We start from the raw sequence: 22,272 nt of genomic DNA, 5'->3' as shown, positions 1-22,272 counted from the left end.
CGAGCGGGACACTTAAATCTTTCCACTGTGCAAATCTCTGCAGCTTTGACTACCTGCATGGTTGGAGATAAAATGTGTGCAGACAGAAAAATGTTACTAAAAATATGATTCATTTTTACCCAGACTTGTAGTTGAGGGGCACAACAAAGACATATTTCTTTCCCCCCCAGAAGAAATCCCCAAAACATGTGAGAAAGAGATTCAGACTGAGGACGCACTGATATTTCCATCAGATATTAGTCCAATCCTGACTTAAAAAGCTGGATAAGGATTTCATGACAGTTAATTTCAGGTTAGTTGTTCTACGTTTACTATGACACTTGGCAGTAGCAGTGCACCAGTAGCTGAAGGCTGGCTAATAGCAAAGGCTATTCAGTTATGAGGTAGTTTTTACTCACCACATTGACAACTAGATAGTTGTTGCAAAGTGGAGACAATTCATCATGGTAATCCAGAAAACTGAGCTTTAAAGAACCCGACGTGGTCTGTGATTGGGGTTAGGCACTAACTAACTGTGTAACATATTTTAGAATGATAATGTATTAAAAGTAAATTATGTGTGAAAATACAGTGGGGCAAAAAAGTATTTAGTCAGCCACCGATTGTGCAAGTTCCCCCACCTAAAATGATGACAGAGGTCAGTAATTTGCACCAGAGGTACACTTCAACTGTGAGAGACAGAATGTGAAAAAAAAAATCCATGAATCCACATGGTAGGATTTGTAAAGAATTTATTCGTAAATTAGGGTGGAAAATAAGTATTTGGTCACCTCAAACAAGGAAAATCTCTGGCTCTCACAGACCTGTAACGTCTTCTGTAAGAAGCTTTTCTGTCCCCCACTCGTTACCTGTATGAATGGCACCTGTTTGAACTCATCATCTGTATAAAAGACACCTGTCCACAGCCTCAAACAGTCAGACTCCAAACTCCGCCATGGCCAAGACCAAAGAGCTTTCGAAGGACACCAGGAAAAGTATTGTAGACCTGCACCAGACTGGGAAGAGTGAATCTACAATAGGCAAGCAGCTTGGTGTGAAAAAATCAACTGTGGGAGCAATTATCAGAAAATGGAAGACATACAAGACCACTGATAATCTCCCTCGATCTGGGGCTCCACGCAAGATCTCATCCCGTGGGGTCAAAATGATCATGAGAACGGTGAGCAAAGATCCCAGAACCACACGGGGGGACCTGGTGAATGACCTGCAGAGAGCTGGGACCAAAGTAACAAAGGTCACCATCAGTAACACACTACAACGGCAGGGAATCAAATCCCGCAGTGCCAGACGTGTTCCGCTGCTGAAGCCAGTGCATGTCCAGGCCCGTCTGAAGTTTGCCAGAGAGCACATGGATGATACAGCAGAGGATTGGGAGAATGTCATGTGGTCAGATGAAACCAAAGTAGAACTTTTTGGTATAAACTCAACTCGTCGTGTTTGGAGGAAGAAGAATACTGAGTTGCATCCCAAGAACACCATACCTACTGTGAAGCATGGGGGTGGAAACATCATGCTATGGGGCTGTTTTTCTGCCAAGGGGACAGGACGACTGATCCGTGTTAAGGACAGAATGAATGGGGCCATGTATCGTGAGATTTTGAGCCAAAACCTCCTTCCATCAGTGAGAACTTTGAAGATGAAACGAGGCTGGGTCTTCCAACATGACAATGATCCAAAACACACCGCCCGGGCAACAAAGGAGTGGCTCCGTAAGAAGCATTTGAAAGTCCTGGAGTGGCCTAGCCAGTCTCCAGACCTCAACCCCATAGAAAATCTGTGGCGGGAGTTGAAAGTCCGTGTTGCTCGGCGACAGCCCCAAAACATCACTGCTCTCGAGAAGATCTGCATGGAGGAATGGGCCAAAATACCAGCTACTGTGTGTGCAAACCTGGTAAAGACCTATAGTAAACGTTTGACCTCTGTTATTGCCAACAAAGGTTATGTTACAAAGTATTGAGTTGTATTTTTGTTATTGACCAAATACTTATTTTCCACCCTGATTTACGAATCAATTCTTTACAAATCCTACCATGTGGATTCATGGATTTTTTTTTTTTTTTTCACATTCTGTCTCTCACAGTTGAAGTGTACCTCTGGTGCAAATTACTGACCTCTGTCATCATTTTAGGTGGGGGAACTTGCACAATCGGTGGCTGACTAAATACTTTTTTTGCCCCACTGTATGATGCATATGACTCAAACTTGGGTCTTGGGTGTGAAAGGCAGACTGATTAACTTCTTCACCATCAACCTCTCCAGCCTCCAACTTTCTTGTGACTGGGGATGGGAATTGATAAGATTTTCACGATTCCGATTCCATTTTCGATTCTGTTTAACGATTCGATTCTTTATCGATTCTTCTTTTTAAATTCGGGGCGACTGGAATCGATAAGGGAATCGTTTGCAAAATGGCAAACAATTCCAAGGAATGGAAACGGTGGGAACCGGTTCTCAACAAGAACCGGGTTTCGATACCCATCCCTACTTGTGGAAATTGTTCATCTCCTGTACATGAAGACAAATAACCACACACGAGAGAAAACAGACGGATTAAAAATTGTGTTCAGGCATGAAAAAAAATGTGTCATTCAACAAGTTGCCATCAGCTCGGTTATCATCATCTTCATCTGCATCATAGCTGTCACACATGTGAGGAGGTAAGCTCACAATGAGGTTCAGGGCAGGGAATAGGAAATTAGTAAGGCCATGAACAATAGCTGCAAGCTGCAAAGACTTTCACACCAAGCTGAAATCAAAGAAGTAAATGGCCTGATTGCTAAAATAAACATTAAAGTTAAGCTGTTGTTCTTGTCGTTGTTGCCACTGCTCCTTTTAAATGTCAGTGCATTCTTAAAGCAAAGAATTGTGAACTACTGATGTGGCAAAGCGTAAGCAAACTCTCAGCTGTAAATTAGCTAACCCTTTTCTGCTTACTGTAGCTGTATACAAACACCTTTCGATTGTACTGAGAGCCTATCATAGAGGTTTCACACGCAGTATCTGCAAGTAAATGTTCTTTGCCCCATCTGGCTTTGTTGAAATTTTGCATATTTCCCAAGCTTATCAGTAACTTTACATTATAATCATAAAGGATGAGGGGTAGTCAAAACGACCAAAATTTGACATGACTTGCAAAACATTAGGGTCAATGCTGCTGAACATCTACCTAAGAAGTTCGTTGTTAAACTTTGTCTTTCGACTGCTTTATTGTGCAGATTTCTAGAACACAGTCAGATGTTTTTAAGTTTGTCAAAAGGAAGTCACAATTGCAGGAAGCTGATATTCCACCGTTTATTGTTCATGGACAAAACTAACTTACACCGCAGTGTTCTTAGAATTTCATTCATTGTTAATGTTAAGAACAAAACAAACTGTCCACAAATGTTAAGATTTGTAGTATCTCTCATATGGGGAGAAAAAGTATTCTTTGGTAGTTTGTAATAGATTTGGAGCTTGCTATAGCTTTCCTTTACAAAATCTTTTTTTCTTAGCTCATTACCACGTCTTTACTTTTGTTGTGTTATAACATGTTTGACTTATACCAGTGTGCAGTTTTCTACAAGCTCCTTATAAAATTGTAGATGTTTTTCCCCCTCTCCTTTTATGTCTCTGCCTCCCTGCTTGCCTATCACAGTGACCTTGCAGAATTTGCATGGTCATTGAAATAATCACAGCCAGCAGGCTGCTCCTCTCTCTCTCCACGTTGCTTCACTCCTTCCCCGGAGTAGATGGAAAACTGCCAGGAGTGATTTTGAAGACAAGCTACAGTGGTTTACAGCACCTGTGCAATGCAATTTTCCACTCCTTTTTTGTCATTTCCTACCACAACTTCACTATAATACCTACGGTTATTCTAGCAGGGCAGCTTTTCTGAATATCAAATATTATTTTTCTTTAGCCTGCTTTGCATTCCCAAACTCTAGTTTCACAACATGGCATCTGGTGGACTTATTTGCTTGTTAGCTGTCACTGCCGGGTTTTGCCACCTTGCTCAACCTAGTTTTTAACAGGTGAGTAAAAAGTTACCTGTTAGGAATCAAAGAGGTCAATGTATAAAAGGATTTCTCGATATTTTAGTTTTCTAACAGCACAAATATTGTTATGGGGATGCTCTAGATGTGTGCTACACTGGTCACCTGCAACATTAAAAGTAATGTTTACGTTTGGCCCCCTCATGCAGCCAGCCTAGCCCTGAACCAGCAGATCCTTTGAGTCCTCTGAATTTCAAGATGGGTTGAATGTTAATTTAGACTGGATCTCTGGACTTTGAAGCCGAGCTCAGTCGTGTGGTCTCTTTATAATGTTCCTTGAGTTGTTCCTGAGCAGTTTCTGTTGTTTAGTTGGGCCATTGACCTGTAGTGGGGTCCTCCGCTAATGCGGCCTTTTTTAGGCAAGGGTGCTTTGTTTGCATCAGTGTTTAGATGGTTGTTAACAGCAACGTACATAAAAGGACCCAAGCTTGCAAAGTGTATTCTTTTATAATGAGATGATCATTGTATAATAGTCGGTGTCAATAAATGATAATTGAGGATAGAGCCTCATTTACTTCCATGATCATTGTTATTACATCATGTTCGGTCAGAGAAACCAAAGATATCTTTGTTTGTTTTTGTTTTTTTTAACATTATAACATTCTGAAGGCCTATTTCACCTTAATTACTATTCTATAGAAGTTTTAATTACTTTAGCAAATCACTACAATCACCTTCTGTCTAGTTTTTCTCCACAAGTTTCTCCCACAAAGTCATTTTTAAAAGGAGTTTTGGCATGCTACGGGCTGACTACAGGATTGTGCTTAGCCAGAGGGATCTTTCTTCCTGACTCTTTCTTCTTCATACCTGGCCTTTACTCTCCTCCTCCTCCATAAAGAGGTGTGCTGTTGAGGCATGATTCTGTGAGGAAACTGGGACTCGTGGCCTCATCTCTGTAGCCTGGAGGAGGGGAGAAGAATCTGAGGGTATATATATATTTTTTTTTCCCTTTCTCGCTCTTCACCACACCTCTTGAATGTGTGTAAAAGCAGGTCGATACACAGCTCTGTGGTGAACAGAGTGTGAAAAATGAGCTAGGAAAAATGCACAGAGTGATGGAAGGATTACAAAACAGAAGATGTTTTTGTGCTGATATTCAAAATCCTTGACCACATCAACTTGTGAAACCACCTCATCAGATGAGAAAATGATTTATTACTTTACTGAAAAACGACAGCTTTCTCCCGTTAATAGTAAAGGAAACATAAAAAGAGAACATTTTTTAAAAACTGTTGCAGTTTCCTTTTTAAGAGCAAATCTGTTACGTTGGCCTGTTTTCCAAAGAAAAAAATGGTAAATGGTAAATGGCCTGCATTTGTATAGCGCTTTTCTAGTCCCTAAGGACCCCAAAGCGCTTCACACTACATTCAGTCATTCACCCATTCACACACACATTCACACACTGGTGATGGCAAGCTACATTGTAGCCACAGCTGCCCTGGGGCGCACTGACAGAGGCGAGGCGGCCGGACACTGGCGCCACCGGGCCCTCTGACCACCACCAGTAGGCAAACACGGGGTTAGTATCTTGCCCAAGGATATTTGGCATGCAGCCTGGGATCGAACCACCGACCTTCTGATTAGTGGCTGACCTGCTCTGCCACCTGAGCTACAGCCACCAAAGTTCAGTGGTTTCTTATCTGGGATACATGACGATGATGATTAGTGAGGCTTCAGCAGGAACTGTGGCAGGCCAACCTATATGGACTCAATCTCAGTAAAAAAAAAACAGCATTTAAACTAAACTGCAGTTTCATTGTGTCTTCCCAGCAGTTATCAGGTTGTTTCTATTTCTGCCTCTGCATCTGATTTGGGGAGTATGTGTTGTATCCTTGGACTGATTGCTCTAGTTGTACATTTATTTTCTCATTACACTCCACCAATTACTCTGCACTGTCGTTGACCTTGTAAAAAGACTTCGGAGGGAGCATTTGGGCGCATTGTTGAGCTTAATTACACCGAGGTTTCCTAATTGCTCTGTCATTTTGTCGTTGGATGCTGCTGCTTAACTTTTCTGCCACACAATTATTGGCCCCTTCGCTAGCTATAATGCAGTGTTTAACTGGCTCACTGGACCTAAAGGCATGGAGTGGTCTCATGGTGAATTCCTATCAGTTATAGATCATTAATTTCACTTCACTTCAGGTCATTCCAGCTTCATTTTGTGTAAATGGCACAAACTATCAAACCATCTCAGAAACATAATAAGGTCATTGCCCTATATTATAATATTTATGGCTAATGATGTATATGTATAAATATGTATATAAATGTATATCAGGAAATGCACTTAATTTATATTTGCTTTTAAAAGCACAGTGAGTTTAAGCTGAACATAGTTTCTAGCTTCATGGTTTTATTTAAGGCTCTGCTAAAGTAGCTTTGCAGGGTTCACAGTTCACTCTATTCACCTTATAATGGCCTTGGTTCAGCTCCTTAGTTCTTTCTCTCTCTGTTTTTCACTCCACTTTCTTTAAGTCAGCTCTCTTCTGGTTGGCTACATCTCGTAAACCGAAGGTTTGAGAAGCACATGGCTGGGATTTAGATACTCAAACAGCTGAAGCTTTTTGACCCTGATGATAATATATAATAGTCATCCTCTCTCTTTGACATCATGACCTCATGTTTGTGTTGTGAGTGGACATTTTTTCTTGACCATGTATTTTATTTTTGTGTTGAGTATGAAGAACAGATTGTTTTCAAGACATTTCCAAGTAAATTGAGGTCAGTTTGTTTACACTGCACATTTAAACTTGAAGGTTCGAAAACATAAACCCACCCGTTTAAACCATATATATATATAAATAAAATAACAAAAAAAAATAAAAGTTTAAGCAAGTATTGATTTGATGATTCGCTACATAATCTGGAAAGGTCAATACTACTTAAAAGCTAGCGCCGAACTACTGTGTCTACATTAACAGTAGACGAAGAGTGGATGCTGTTCTATATGTTCAGTCCAAGTTAGAGTCAGAGAGATGTGTGTGACTCTTGGCTTTCTAAATAAAGCCAGTTTAGGTTTTTCCATAAGAATGTCCTATTTACATGGCAGTCCAGTAACCTAGTTAACCTAATCAGGCCAAAGATGTAATGACCTCTTAAATGCAGGCTGTTTATTACATTTAACCACTGCAGATCTGTCTGAGAAATGGAAAGTGAAGATGAAACTGACCTGATATGATTTGGTTTATACTTGATTTGGTGTGTTTTGTTCCAGATGTTTTAGTCATGGAGCACTGTGCCCTATCGAATGTCTACCCTCTGTGCCTGTTGTCTGGACATCTGAAAAAATATCACAGATAATTTTTATCAGCTTCTGAACCTATTTTTAGTCCACGCTGACGGGCGTTCTGGTAATCAGATGGTGATGACAGATTTGTTTTGCGCAAATGTGTCACTGAAATAAAGTCTGTGCGGAAGAGGAAAGGAACAAATGGTATTATATGGTGCTGCTATAACATAAGCCCCCGCACCTCTGCAGTATTTTCCTCTGATTTACAGTAATCCTTAAACTTCTGTGTGCTGCCTTGTTGTTTTCTGGGGGGTGTGCTGCCAGTGAAAAGGCCACATTTGTCACGTCTCAGACATGACTCACTCTTTTTCCGGTGCCCACTCATTATTGAGGTCCACTGCATTTAGTGCCCATTACATCTGTAGCTCTTTTAGATTTCTTTAATGTTTTTTATGCATTGAATCTCCAGTTTATTTAAGATATTAATGTTTCATGTTTGTTTTTCTTTGTGAATCATCGTCTTCCTCCTACTATTTTGTCCTCTATCTTTTGTCTCAGCCCTGAAATGTTTGCATCTGGTTAGTTATTACTTTCATCTCATGTTTGCCCATAGATGTCCTTTTATGTGACTTTAATATTGTACTTTAGTGGCAATATTGAGTCATCTTACAGTATGTAGGTAGTCTTTGATGTAGCTTTAGTCTGGACACCGCCTCTTTAATCAGCCCTATCTCCAATTGATTTCTCACCCACATGTTTGACTTTAGAGACGTTGTCGATGTATAACGGAAGAAAGTAGTTTTTGTTTTTTATGACTCCTGAGATAGAAAACAGTTGTTTGTAATGACCTCAAGGTTTTTATATCAGTGTTAGCATTGTGTTTGTGATTCTAGAGGCTCTTCTGACCTCTGCAGTTGTTCCAGGAAGTCTTTAGGTTTATGACCAATGACGGATTTTTATATTTTTAGTATGAGAGAACTGTTCTGATTCAACCTTTGTATTCTAGTAGAGAGGCTGCTATTTTAATTGTGGCTGATTCTCATGATGACTGTTTTCATGTATCATTTAGTCTATAGATTGCCATCAGATGATAAAACCAATAGTAAAAAAAAAAGATCCAAATACTTTTGGCTCTTTCCTGCAATCAGCTAAATAGAACTATTTAATGTTCACTTTTATTCTTTTTAAAAATCTTATACATTTTAAAGCTCCGTGTTGTTTCTATCTCAGATGGCCTGGTTTTATTAATGTACATTTTGGTTTCATAGAGTGTCTAGCATCACACGTATGTTATAGAAGGCTAAAGCCGTATAAGGCTGTATTAACATTGTGAAATATAAGAAAACCGGGGACCCCATTTGTGAGTGGATTATATATTGGGTTTTTTTGGGTTTTTTTAAGTTAATTGTTATTTGTTATTTTTGTTTAACGGTCAGTTTTTTTTAATATTCATTGGGACAAAATTTAAGAAGTTCATAATAGATATGATGTAATACTGAGTATTTGGTGAACTGTAGATAACTATTGAAGTCCATGTGTGACAGGGATTGCAGTCATTACCCATGAAACAAGGAATTCCCAGTGAGATTGTTGAAGGACTTCCTGCCCTCTGGGAAAACTTTGACTCGGGAGGTAGAGTGGGTCATTTACTAATCAGAGGATTCGATCACTGAGTTATTCAGTGAAGTGTCTCTGGATGTGCGTGGTAAATGAAGGCAGCCTAGTATGGATGAACAGTATGGATGGATATGTGAATATTTATATGGAAGTGTCGTATTTAAAAAAAATAAATAAATAAAATAAATTACTCCAACTCTGTATTACAAGACAAACAACGCTTAAGGCCACTGACTGACGGATCAGTATAATAGTCTCAAAGAAATGTATGTATTGATGCGTTCTCAGGCTTCCTGTGTTGGTAAATTTAACTGACATTTTAACTGTTTCATGCATGTTTTTCTTTTATTTCAGTTAGCTTTGTAAGTATTCAGTATTGTTTCTGTTTTCTGTTTATTGTCAGCCATTTAGCTTTGACTGAATAAAGTCTACTTAGATAATTGCAGCTCCCCTCCAAGCCTCTTTATCTTCACTCTTGCTGAATCAAGTGCTTCATGGCTGTGGTCTGTCACTGTTGTCTGGGTTAATGGATGCATAGCTTCATTCAATGTCAGTGAATGGACACCCAACACATTTGGACTGCTTGAAGGACCCCAGTCAGTGTTTGAAGAAATAATACCCAGTCCTGTCTGGATTTGTTTTTTAATGTTTTAGTGTGCCCAGCTGGGTCAGAGTGCACAACAGTGAAGCTGTGTCTGTCTAATAATAAGATCAGACAAAATGTGTACAGCGTGGCTGTACAGTATTCAGTGGTTTATCAAATTTTATGTCTCTTTATTTTTAGCTTTTTTTAAGGTTGTAATAAGTTTTGGTGTTCAAAAAAAAGTTAAAGTGATTTATGTTAGTTGGAAATGAAAAATGTAAGGTTTTTCAGACTGACCTTTCACCTGTGTTTACAGATGGTATATTTACCTTTCAAGTGAAAGTGTGGCGTTTACTATCTTTGTTTTACAAAGCCAGATGTTACAGTGTTGGCATAAGAAGGTGGAATGCTATAAACAAAGCTAGCTTAGGTGACTTGGCTTGTGAAAGGCAACCATAGATGGTATTTGTATATCACATGGACAGAGATACCTGTTGATTACTGCTAACATAAAAATAAAATAGTGCTAGAATTTAATCTGCTGAGAAGATCTAAGCACACATTTCTTGGATGGGCTTTTGGGCTGTGTTAACCCCACATAGTTTCATAAAGCAGAGAATTACCCATGTCGACTAGAACAGTGTACCAGGCTGGAAACGTGTCTGATTCATGGTTAACTGTGAGCATTTTAAGGGAATTATATGTTTATATAGTTTACATACTGGTTGTTTTATGTGATCAAATTGTGATAGATGTGTTGTGATTGTTGTTTTAGTGGACTCTAGTTGAAGAACAGGCTGTGTCCCGTTAATGTTCTCTGATGTTCTGCTGCTGAATGGGAAATAAACCGAACGTGTCCTGCCTGTCGCCGAGGGATTACTACAACAACAGTGCGCACACACATGCACAGCCATCTGCCTCATCACTCACAAATCAATTCAGAGTTCTGCTGCAGCCACACTGAGGTTAAACAGTATCTGACAGTGAATTAAAGACTTCGTTTGCTTTCAACAGCCTGATGGCACGTCAGACGTTTATCTTGACTACGAGAAAATGATAATCTCCGTCTGCGGAACACTCATTTATAATGGTGTAAATCACACACACACACACACACACACACACACACACACACACACACACACACACACACACACAGTGAAGCTTGATTCTGCATGTGCTTGTCAGTTTTTGCTTGATAAAAGACTGAGGGGTCCATAAATTGAGTTATTGCACAGGTGATAAACGGTTCTACAAAAAAGGCCTAAAAAGCTGAGAGAAAGGATCAGACAGGTGCACAAAGCTGCAGGTGTCCTCTTGTACTGTCTCCCTAACCCTTTAAACCACATTTTCCTATTTTCAGTTCAGCAGGAAATGTTTGGCATGCTGTATGGGCAGCTCTGTTGACATTTTCTGCTGCTGGCATTGACGAGTAAATGTTTTCGTCAGTGTAGCTGTCTCCACCTCCGCTTGCTTTGTCCCTGACATTTCTGCATTTGTTACGTTAACCACAAAAAGTCTATCTTGGCAGAAAACCACTGAAATAAATTATAAAGGTTTTGACTTGCGATCCATTAAAGCACCAACAAAGGCAGAATTTTCAGGGGTTTAATTTTCTGCAGGAAAAACTGCACTTTTCTCTCAAATGAGCTTAACTAAGAATCTTTAATAGTTCTGTACAGCTTGTGTAAGAAACCCATAGTAAAGCTAAGCCGTGTTTACATCATCTTACTGTAATGATCGTAGCCTTTGTATGTGTATATGTATGTCCTATTTCCTCAATAATGGCTGGGCTGTAGCTCATGTGGTCATTGGAGTACGAATAAATGTAAATTATAGATAGAGAAAACTGTAGAAAAAAGTGCTTGTATGAATAGTTGTGATTTGGTGAGCGAGGAATATACAGCAGATGTATATGTTTCTTTTTGGGGGGAGGGGGATGTTATGTTTTTGTTTTTTTTGTTTTGTTTTTTTTTATCTATGTTAACTAAAAAAAAATACTATAGATTCTTTTGATTTTCATTTCATCTCCCCCCTGCAAATGTGATGTTACATTCTCTGTTTGCTTTGTTTCATGGTCATGTCATACAGGTCATTAGCCAATGAAAATACCCCTGATTAACCTCCTTTCTAACATAAACAATTACCTAAACAATACGTTTGGAAAATGTTTTATTCATTATGACCCTAAAGGAGTGACTAAGCCCATAAGTTCATCAGGAACAGAAGTCTGGGCTGGGGCCATTTTCCCATTGACCTTCTGTGGTCTTTTCACAATCACGGGAGTCAGCCCCTGGCAGCAATTAACAGGAATGCAGGTTTAAAGTTCATTTAAACACACTGACTGCCAACAACAAGCTATGTGAAAACCAGTTAAAACCCACACCTCACATATCTACATGGAAGGACACATTCCCAAAACAAGCTCAAATTTGCAATTTATAGTTGACTGATATATGCTGATGACATGACTCATTCAGAGTGTCTGCATGGGCAGTTTTCACAGTTCACTGTCAGGGTTGAAATTTGGTTAATTTAAAGGCGCATGAGTGATTTGTTCAGCATAGCAGCAGCCTGCTGCTGTGCATCACACAAGCTATTCGAAGGAAAGGGTTGGCACTGGGACACACTGTGTGAAACCACCTTATTGAGATAAAGTCACCAGAATTTCACACGTAAATCATACATAATAGAGAACAGTGCAGAAATTTGTTGAATTAATTAAGAATCTTTCCTTAAAAAATGACTCATAATAACTGCTTTGTTTGCTTTTTAAGGCAACTCTGTGGCTGAAGCTTTTTAAGGCCAGCTGGAATAGTAGTGGTCTTGTAACCAGAATGAGGTTAAAAAAATTATTGAAAATAGGCCAGAAACTCTCTCTCTTTCGTGAACCATGCATCACCACTTAAATGAGTCTTTAAGCAAAGCATTTAATGCCCAGCTGTGCTAATAAAGTTTTTTTAAAAGCACCAAACAGTAGGAAACTGTTGCTTCAGGCCTGAGAGTGTGTTCATTTATAAATGCAAAACAGATTGATAAAAGTAGATCCAGTCCACTGTGCTGTAGCGTCTTAAGTTAAATGGGTAGTTTAAATAGAGTGGCGCAGACCTGAGTGTGAACACCTGGATTTGAGTTCCCACATCTCAATCTGGGCTCTTTTAGTTTGCCTACTGTGGTAATATGAGTAAGATTTGCAGTTGATTCAAGTTTTAGAGATTTTCAAATATTGTTTGAAAAAAAATGCTAAGGCTAAAGATGTTGTTGGGCATATTTGGCTTTACAGAAAACACAGGCGGTTAGTAGTTGTGATAGCCTGATGTTATCATGTTATAAAAGTGGCGTCAGTGTGCGATTATCTTGCAGTACAGCACATGTATCAAAAAGTTTTATTTACCTCAAACCTTATTTTTTTGCAGTAATCCAAAATCTTATGGAAAAAGTCAAAACTTTGTAAAGACTCTGGACAAGCTTAGTGTTCTTAGGAAACCTACTCAGGTTCATAACGTGCTCTGTTTATTGTGGCTGAGAATCAGATTCAGTGAACTGGTCTCTAAGCCTGTGGAATGATATTGTGACTGGGATTAGCTGAGCAGTAGGACGGCACAGATAAGGAAGAGTGTATCTTTGCTTCATATCTTCATCCTCCTCATCTGTGTTGGCTGGATTGACAGAGCTGGATTGAGATAACAGGCGTCAAGATGTCAGCATCAGTCAGTTGTGATTTAGATAGCCTGCTATGATGCAGTCCTCCATTTATCTATTTAAGATACAATGAAGCGGCCCAGAATAGGATAATCTCAACCACGGCTTGCTTTTCTGTGGTGAAAGTGAAAACATCATCTTTTCAATCTGGTTTTTCCCTTTTATGCTTTTTGTCTAAAGGATTTCTTTTTTTGATACATTTTCAAAACCAAGATAACAAATGCACTTTCCAGGCTAAACAAACACTACTTCTCTTAGCTGTTCTTAAAATCCCTCTTTAAATATCTAATGTTTCCTACCTGGCAACAGGATGGTTGGCTTGATGTCTGTGTGTTAGATAACAACATTAAATCCTCTGCTGGAGCCCGGATTGGAGGAGAAAGCTACATCTACATCTTCGGAAGTCACATCCATTTGTATTATGTGTCCTGAGCAGTGACCACACCTGCCCCCTTGCCTGCTACCCTCTTACATAAACACACACACACACACACACACACACACACACACACACACACACACACACACACACCTTTATATATAATATTTATACATGCCAGCTGTCCTTAATGGACCCCTCCAGCTCTCAGCCAACCGCTGTGCTGGAGTATTAGCATCATCAGCTGTGACCAGTCAGGTACATGAAATTAGAAGATTAATCGGCATCTGCAGAGTCTTAAAAACAACACTATCCACATCCTTTATCCTAAGGCACCTCTTCAAATATTACCCATTGTATTTTTAGACTTTATTAGAAGAACACATGTGTTAATGTGGGCACAGCTGCAAGCCCATGGAGTGAATAGATGACCCTGAGTAACACCAAGCCTGTTTCTGCTCACTTGTTCCTCTGTTTATGAATCTCATTAATGTGTGTGAGAACTTTACTGCATTGGATGGAAAAAAAATAAATAAATAACATGTTCACAATTTCTCTGGTTTATCAGCTTGTAGAGATTTCCCTAGTTCCCTATGGAAAAGATTGGCATCAATATTTGGATAACGTTCAGCCTTATCCATTGGACTGTGTTTAAGTAGTTGGCCTTCCTTAATTGACTGATTAATTATACAAGGTATTTTTTCCACTTATTTCCCTGTAATATTTTTTTAAATCCAGCACCTAACCCAGTGGGGACTCATATTTAAAAATAAATAAATAATTTAAAATAATTAATTGATTCAGAATGTTGACATTGTTTTAGTAATTAATCACATCACTGGGGAAAAATGCTTAAAACTACACAGGTTCACTGGTTTCAGTTATGTAAATGTGAGTATTAGCTTTCCCCCCCCCCCCCCCCCCCCCCTCTTATTATCATGTTAAATTAATTGAAATGAGTCATTTGGAGACGTTACCTCAAGATAAAAGAATCTGCAGTAAGCATTTTTCACTTGTTAATTTTTTTAAGCCTACATTATTAATGTAGCTGATGGTGAGACCAGCCATGATGTGTACTTGGAGATGGTGGCACTGAGAAAAAGACAGGAGACTGAGCTTAGGTAGAAGAGTTTGGAGACTGTACATAAAAGTTTGTCAATCCTTGCTTATACCAATGTGACATATAGATGACGGCTCAGTTATCTGCAATAAAATACCAAGAAGCCTTTTTAAGTTAAAGATGGATTTGTAAATGTGATATTTATAAGGTGTAGGATAGTATTGTTGAAAAGGATAAGATTGACCATTTGTAGGAACTGAACACGTATCTGAAGTTATAACTGTAAATCAGTGACTTTAATAATATTAATGAACATCCTGTAGCATGCTTGGAAAAGTACAGATTTATACTTTCTTTTTGTTTTGTTTTTTTGGCATGTGATTAAAAACAACATTGTAACTGTACCACATACTGAAGGCATTTTGAGTTCACCCAGGTCTTGAACCCACCTCAGGCTGTTCTCTTTTTGTCCCTGCATTGTCTGCTCTTTTCTCCTGTTGAATGTCACTTCTCTTGGGTTGCGCAACTATCTTGGGTGGGGCCTGTGTTTCAAGGCCTTTCTGTGTGTTTGTCCATGGTTTGCTGTTCTTTATTATTCAGTTGGGTCATATTTGGTGAGATTACCTCAGACTACACTGAAATAGGCATCAAGCTGCAATGAGCATGTGTTTTACAATCATGGGGTTTGTCCGGGTGTCTTTGTAACTTTTCCAGACACATTAAATGTTATTTTTGATTGCAAGCTCCTTCCCTCTGTGTTTTTTATTGTTTCCCTTTCCCTCTGTGTTCTTCCTACAGAAGAAAAAATGTCAAGTTTAGTTCACTGCTCGTGCTGTAAAGTTCTCACTGCGTTGCAGTATCTGTGATGTAATCAGCTCAGCTCTAACATAGCCTCCTTTCTTCCTGTTTCGATCAGGTGTTGTCATGCTTCCTAGCTGGTTTCACTTGTCACATGTAGCTATGAATTAAAGTTTACCAGTATACCAGTAACTACACTGATCCCAAAGTAATTGGGTAATTTTGTTTGGATCAAAAAAATGATTAAAACATGAACTTTCCATTGTAACATGAAACCTGTATCCCACATGTGAAGAAAAATGGGGAGTTTTTCTGCTTCCGTCAGCTACATTAGTGCAAAAAGAAATGTTATAAAACCCTTCCAACTACATTATGCAATAAACTGTAACCACCGAACATGACCATGTAAAGCACTGCAGTGAAAAACCCCTCCAGTGAAACTAAAAAACTGAATGGACAAGGAAGTAGAAGAGGGAAAGGGCCGGCCTGTCTATTTTTGTTTTTGTGGGCATGATTGTGCATGTGCACACTTGTATGTGTGCACACTAGTCAAGCGCGCACACTTGATTCACATCAAAGTACCTGTGTGTGTGTTTGTGTTTGCATGGCCCATATCCCTGCAGGTATGTGGTAGAGCAGGTTCATCTGTGTCAAATAGAAGAGGTAAACGTGGACAGACACACCTCTGCCTCCTATTCCTCCTGCAATACTGCTACGTCTCTTTAGGTTTAACTTTGTTGTCAGGCTGCCACCTAAAGGACGGTGCGACCTTAACCTTTGTCTCTTTGATTGGTAAATTCTTTAAAGCACGTGTGTAAACATTTTAAGGTACCCAATTATCGCAGTTTACGCCGTCTTTTGCGATGGGCCCATCGCACAGGCTGATATCGCGATGACAATAAATTTTCGATTTATTGTGCAGGCCTAATATATATATAATCTCTGTAATCATCAGTTTGTAGTCATGATCACAATGTTGCACATTGATCTGTTTTCAGAGTGTTGCTGAAATGATTTGACTAGAAACCAGACATTTGTTTTTGAAAAGCAGCTGAGCAGTTTTACAGTTGACCCCATATTTACGAGAACCAGGATAACTTTGCATAAAATGAACACACTGCTCTGAATCTCTCAGCAGACGAGTCTAAATATAAACAGCATCTGCAGCCAGTTCTCTCCAGTGTTAGCGCTGATGGATTCACTGCCTGAAGCGGAGTCTTAGGTTCTTCTGTTTTTCCTGGTCCTGATGCGGTTTATCTCTGAGCTGAATAACACTGGGCCGGGTGGTTATTATTCAGACTGCAGGCTGTGCTGATAAGACTGTAAATTTAGAACTGGCAGCATCACTCAGTCCCTTTCGTTTCCCCACCCATTAAGCGGTGCTCTGGCCTATAATAGGAAATTAAGATGCTGAGCTGCAATCAGAACTGTTAATTGGCTGCTGCTGCTGCTGTGTAGTGAACCCTCAGGCTCAGACTGTGGCCTGTACACCGGGTGCTGTGGTTGTACTTAATTTCTGGTGGAACTGTGGTTTGGTCAGCCTGTGTAATTATTAGCTCTGTGTAAAATGGTAAATGGCCTGTATTTGTATAGCGCTTTACTAGTCCCTAACATCCCTAACAACTAGTCCCTTTACACATCCAGTCATTCACCCATTCACACACACATTCACACACTGGTGATGGCAAGCTACATTGTAGCCACAGCCACCCTGGGGCGCACTGACAGAGGCGAGGCTGCCGGACACTGGCGCCACCGGGCCCTCTGACCACCACCAGTAGGCACTTTACCCATTGCCTACTGGTGGACACAACGACCGAGACTGTCCAAGCCGGGACTCGAACCAGCAACCTTCCGATTACAAGGCGAACTCCCAACTCTTGAGCCACGATCGCCCTCTTTCTTCTCACAGTTTGGTTTCTTAATGATTTCTGTTCGTGCCGTCTCTGAAAATGACCACTGTCATATTTGGAAATATTTGTTTTGGGAAATATTTGATTTTCCTCCACAAGGAAGAACATAAAACATCGTTAAATGTTTCTGATAGTGTAGCATTTCCAAACTTTAGTGCTGCACACTAAAATGGGTTCTTTCTTCTTAATTTAATTTGCCTGCTTGATTTCCCATGATTCCTTATTTTTGTTTTACTTTAATTTATTTAATCCTAAATGTTCATGGTCATTTCAGACAGAATTAAAGAATTAAACATTAAAAATGTTTATCATTTGTTCTAAAATACTTCTCACAGCCCACCTACAATAACTACAAAGGCCACACTTGTTTCCACTTTTACCAGCTTGTAAACTGTAGAGGGTTTCTGTGTTCCTGGCATTGACTCGCAAGTGGCTCAGATTTATTGTGGCAAAGCAAACTTAATCAGCTGTTCACCCACTGAGCTGCATCGGATGCATTATACAAGCTCTCCTCTTATTGTCTGTATTATAAGATGGCACTTTAAACACTAGGGTTACTCATAAATACCTAATTTTATGCTTCATAAAAATGTCACAGCGAGTGCTTTATTTCGGATATTTCACTGCAGGAATCCCTGTGCAGAAAATGTGCGTAGGTGCTGACACCTGACTCCATTGCAACCTGTACTTAAAACACAGTGTACTGACAAAGAGAGCAGCTTCCTCATACTGAGAGGTCAACCTCTTAATGTTCAGTGGCTTCAGAGCTCCGTATTGATTAGCTGGTCAGTCTGATAACACCAGATGTCCAGCACCAGCTGCTCAGGGATATACTGCTGCTTTAACAGAGTTAAGAGACTCCCTGTGCATTTTTAATGAGCCAACCTGGCAGTAAAGACTTTAGTTACATAATAGGGGTCTATTTGATAGAGCATATACAGCTTTGGTGATAAGCATGTTGTTCTTTTCTGTACTCCTGAGATGCTCAGATTGGTACAGGCATGAAGGGGATTTTTATTCTTGTGTTTTTACAGAATTGATACAAAAACAAACTCTTGTTTTCTGTTTCATTAGAACTTCTCATCTCTTTTAAAAATACAACCCTTTGGTCTGGCAGTAATACACAAAGTGTCTACTTGTCCTGCACAGATTTGATGGAGTATGTAGAGTGTTACACGCATATTGTCATTTACATAAGATAAGATAAGATAACCTTTATTAGTCCCACACGTGGGAAATTTGTTTTGTCACAGCAGGAAGTGGACAGTGCAAAAGTTATGAGGCAAAAATTAGAATACAATAAGAATAAATACAGTACACAACTGTACAGAATAGAATAAAATAAAATACTATATACAGTAGAATAAAATAAAATAAATATACAATAAGATAAAAATAGAATACAAATACAAATACTATATACAACTGAGTAAAAATACAACGATGACAGAAAGGATTATTGCACTTAGTATTATTGCATATGTATGGATGTGTGTGCTTGATCAGTTAAAGTCTTTATTATGGAGTCTGACAGCAGTGGGGAGGAAAGACCTGCGAAATCTCTCCGTCCCACACCGTGGGTGCCGCAGTCTTTACATGAAGGTAATAGCAGTAAAAGGATGTGGATGTATATCACATATAATCAGAAATGACAAAAATCACCATCATCTAAATATCCTCCTTCGTTCGATTGCAAAAGCTTATAACAACAAAGAAGACTCTGGCCTGCCAAAGTGCAGTGAAGCTAACGTTTGATCCAGCTTCAATTAAACAAATGAAACAAAGTAAATGCACTTAAGGCACTGAGACATGATAGTTGCTGTGTATCAAGGAAAATAGCCTTTTTTTACCTACATTACATGCATGGATCGCATGTGGCTTGTTGCTGTACTGCTAGTAGAAAAAAACAAAACAACACTGCTTTGTTGAATTCGCAGAGTTGTCTTTTTTTCCACTTAAGCTTAAATTTCCGAGCAGCCTTGAGGAAACTGTGTTTTTCGTGGCCAAAACTGAAGTGGGCGACCACCTCTGTGGCTTTTTAACGGTCGATTGACTACCAGGACTTCCCCTTTGACAGATCCATGCACTAAATCACATGTTTGTGCAGCATTATGCAGGAAGACCACAGAACAGTCACCAGTGTTGCACGCTGCATGCAGTAAAGCAGACTGACAGCTTCAATCAAATCACTCAAAATACTAAACAGGGACGATGGCAGTGATCCGTTTGATGAAACGTTTTTCGCGAGCCATTTCAGTCCATGAAGAGGATGACGTATTTACTATTTGTCAACCACTGGAGGTAATTTGTCGTGCATTTTAATTAATGGGTGGAAATTTGCTCAGCATTGCAGAAGCTTTCTACTGAATGCTGGCTGTAACTTTGAAATCTAGAGCTTTGCTTGATAACCCGCGTGGTCAGAAACTTTTAAAGAAAGTTTGGACTTCTGTGAAATGTTTTCACAAATAGAGGGATGAAACTGTTTTAATTATATAATAAGATACAGTATGTATATTGTGGTCCTGTGATACTGTATTGAACAGCTAGCACTTCTACGGAATATCAAGTTCTCCTTGGTACCTCCAGCTGTTTGCTTGGCTCCTGCATATTTCATCCCCATTGATTCCCATGCAATAAAAACATCACAGAGCCAATGTTGGGAGGCCTCAGGGCACTGGCATTATTCATGCCTCTCTCTGCCCTGTCGCTCTGCAGCCGCGCTCCTTCTTTGTAATGCCAACATGAAATAATCATGACAAGAAGCCCATTGACTGGATCACTGGTTCATCTGGGTTTTAAAGGATGCTCTGTCATTAGAGCAGAGCTGTACTACACAGCAATAGAAATGTTCTTCTTTGACTGAACAGGAGCTCTCTTGTTCACATGGCACTTGAATATCACCATATTTTACGTTCTTAGGAGGTTAGAGTTGTAATCATGTTTGCCACTGGTTAAAGTGACGGTTACAGACTCACACTTAAAAACATTTGAGTCATGGTTGGTCAGGTTTTCCAGCTTGTTATACAGGAACATTTTTGTAAGTGTTTAAGTATCAAGACCAGATTGCTGCATGTTGAAATTAAAACAGGATCTGAAACGTAACTCATATTTTCCTTGTGAACTTGAATGGCTCAGTCCAGCCAGTATCATTTTTCACTGTCTGCAGAAAGTTCTTCTTCTGAATGATGTGTACGGGGGGACAATGCAAGTTAAAAAGGAATTCTTATCGTTAGCAGTTATCCTGTTAGTTTTTAAGTAAAAATGTCAATCAACACATTAGGGTTTGCCAGTAACCAGTAACAGTCCTTTTCTGTGTTCAGAGTTGTTCAGATGAGGTTGGACAAACTCTCATCCCAGTGTTTAGGATGCATCTTGAGCTAGTTTAACTTCCTCTTTTCTACCTGACATGGGTTATTGCCACTCCCGGTTGTATAACAGCAGCAACTTCCTTCCCTTGTCCTTCTCCAAGTTCATTCAATGATCTGCTCCTCCATGGCTCACAAAGCCTTGAAGTAGAGCTTGTAATTTCTCTCTGACTTTAGTCAGTTACTCAATGCTCCAGTGCAGCTGAGAGAGTAGAGTAAACCTCAAACCTACTGTGAAGATTAAATGATTGACTTCATTTGAAACTCTGTAGGAATGGAGTGTGGGGGTGAGCTGTTTGATGTATGTGCCGTTCTAAAATGTTTCAAATGAAAATGTCTACCAGCTTGTGCGTGCAGCTGGTGATTTACAGCCTGAAAGCTGTGAATATTTTACATCATGCCCCTTCACTTACTGTCCAGGAACTTTTATGTAACAGACTTACATCCGGTCACAGATGAATCACAGTTCCCTCTTTCTTTTTTCCCTTCCTTAGACTGTGTCTTCTGGCCAGGGCCGCCCCGAGTCACCCGTCTACAGCAACCTCCAGGAACTGAAGATCACCCAGTCTACCCAGCCCCCTCTGCCCTCAGCCTCCCCGCTCCATGTGGTTGGAGACTGGGAGACCCATAAGGACCAGAATGGTAGGCACTTCTACTACAATCGCGCCACCCAGGAGAGGACCTGGAAGCCACCTCGAACCAGGGACAATAGCACCAGAAACTTGCAAGGAGAGAGCCACAGCACCGGAGAGAGCTCAGAGGTAAACGCAATTTACCGTAGTGGAGGTTAGTGAAGTATCGCGAGCATTGGCAACACTTTTGGGTTGCCTTTTCCTGAGCCATGTGCCCTAGTATCAAGATGCATTACTTTGAGTTTTAACAAGCAGTGACATAGCCTCGTGAATAAATATGAAAACATAACATTAGACTGATATATCATTTTAGATGCTTAATATGTGAAATGATGGATAACAATACATTTTAATAATGAGTTGTGTTGCTGTGAAATGTGCAGCAGTTTCATTGAATCCAGTCTGATTTGCAAATGCAATATATGACACTTTGGTAACCATAGATATTTTTGTAAACAGTAACAAATAGAAATATAAGCAGCTGCTTGGACTATGAGTAAGCCTGTAAGATGATCAAAATGTTTGGAGCAAGTTCAAATTGTTTAACACCCAGCAAGAGCACATAAAGTGACGTGAAACTGCCCATCACATCATTGGTACTGTAAAAATGCTTTAGATAGCTGTTACAAACATTACAGAAATCAAATACTTTTTTCATTTTAGGTATTTTTATCTTGAAAATCAGCAGAAACATAGTAGACAGCAGTCTACAAGTCAGGTAAAAATGCAGCTGTAAGAATCTGAGAAGTAGAGATCATAAAGGGTCTGGTCCTTTTCCTTTTTTTGCCATACATGTCAGCCTCTGATCAATCACTGCATAATTAATATGTACTGTCCCTTTTAAATAAGCATTAAAATAAAGCAGGTGCAGCCAGCCTTTATACAGCTCTTCTGACAAAGTTTATATTTTATTAAATCCTTTAATCTAAATTAAGTCCCAATTGTTATCGCATCAATTTT

General features: G+C 39.6%; 1 protein-coding gene across 7 annotated transcripts in view; it reads left to right on the top strand.

The window, feature by feature from the left end:
• Positions 1–22,272, top strand: part of LOC146647661 (rho GTPase-activating protein 12-like) — a 61,603-nt gene that overhangs the window by 25,651 nt on the left and 13,680 nt on the right. For all 7 annotated transcript variants that reach the window (XM_085388281.1, XM_085388282.1, XM_085388283.1 and 4 more), the window contains exon 3: positions 21,175–21,441. In XM_085388281.1, coding sequence (XP_085244407.1) covers positions 21,175–21,441 — 267 coding nt within the window. The remainder of the gene's footprint in view (positions 1–21,174; positions 21,442–22,272) is intronic.

This window comes from Rhamphochromis longiceps, linkage group LG18 (assembly GCF_057381845.1).
Source record: "Rhamphochromis longiceps isolate RC_006_pf linkage group LG18, R_longiceps_female_GT1.1, whole genome shotgun sequence".
NCBI lineage: Eukaryota > Metazoa > Chordata > Actinopteri > Cichliformes > Cichlidae > Rhamphochromis > Rhamphochromis longiceps.
Note: the sequence above shows the minus strand (reverse complement) of the source record. Positions and strands in the feature narration are given on the sequence as shown.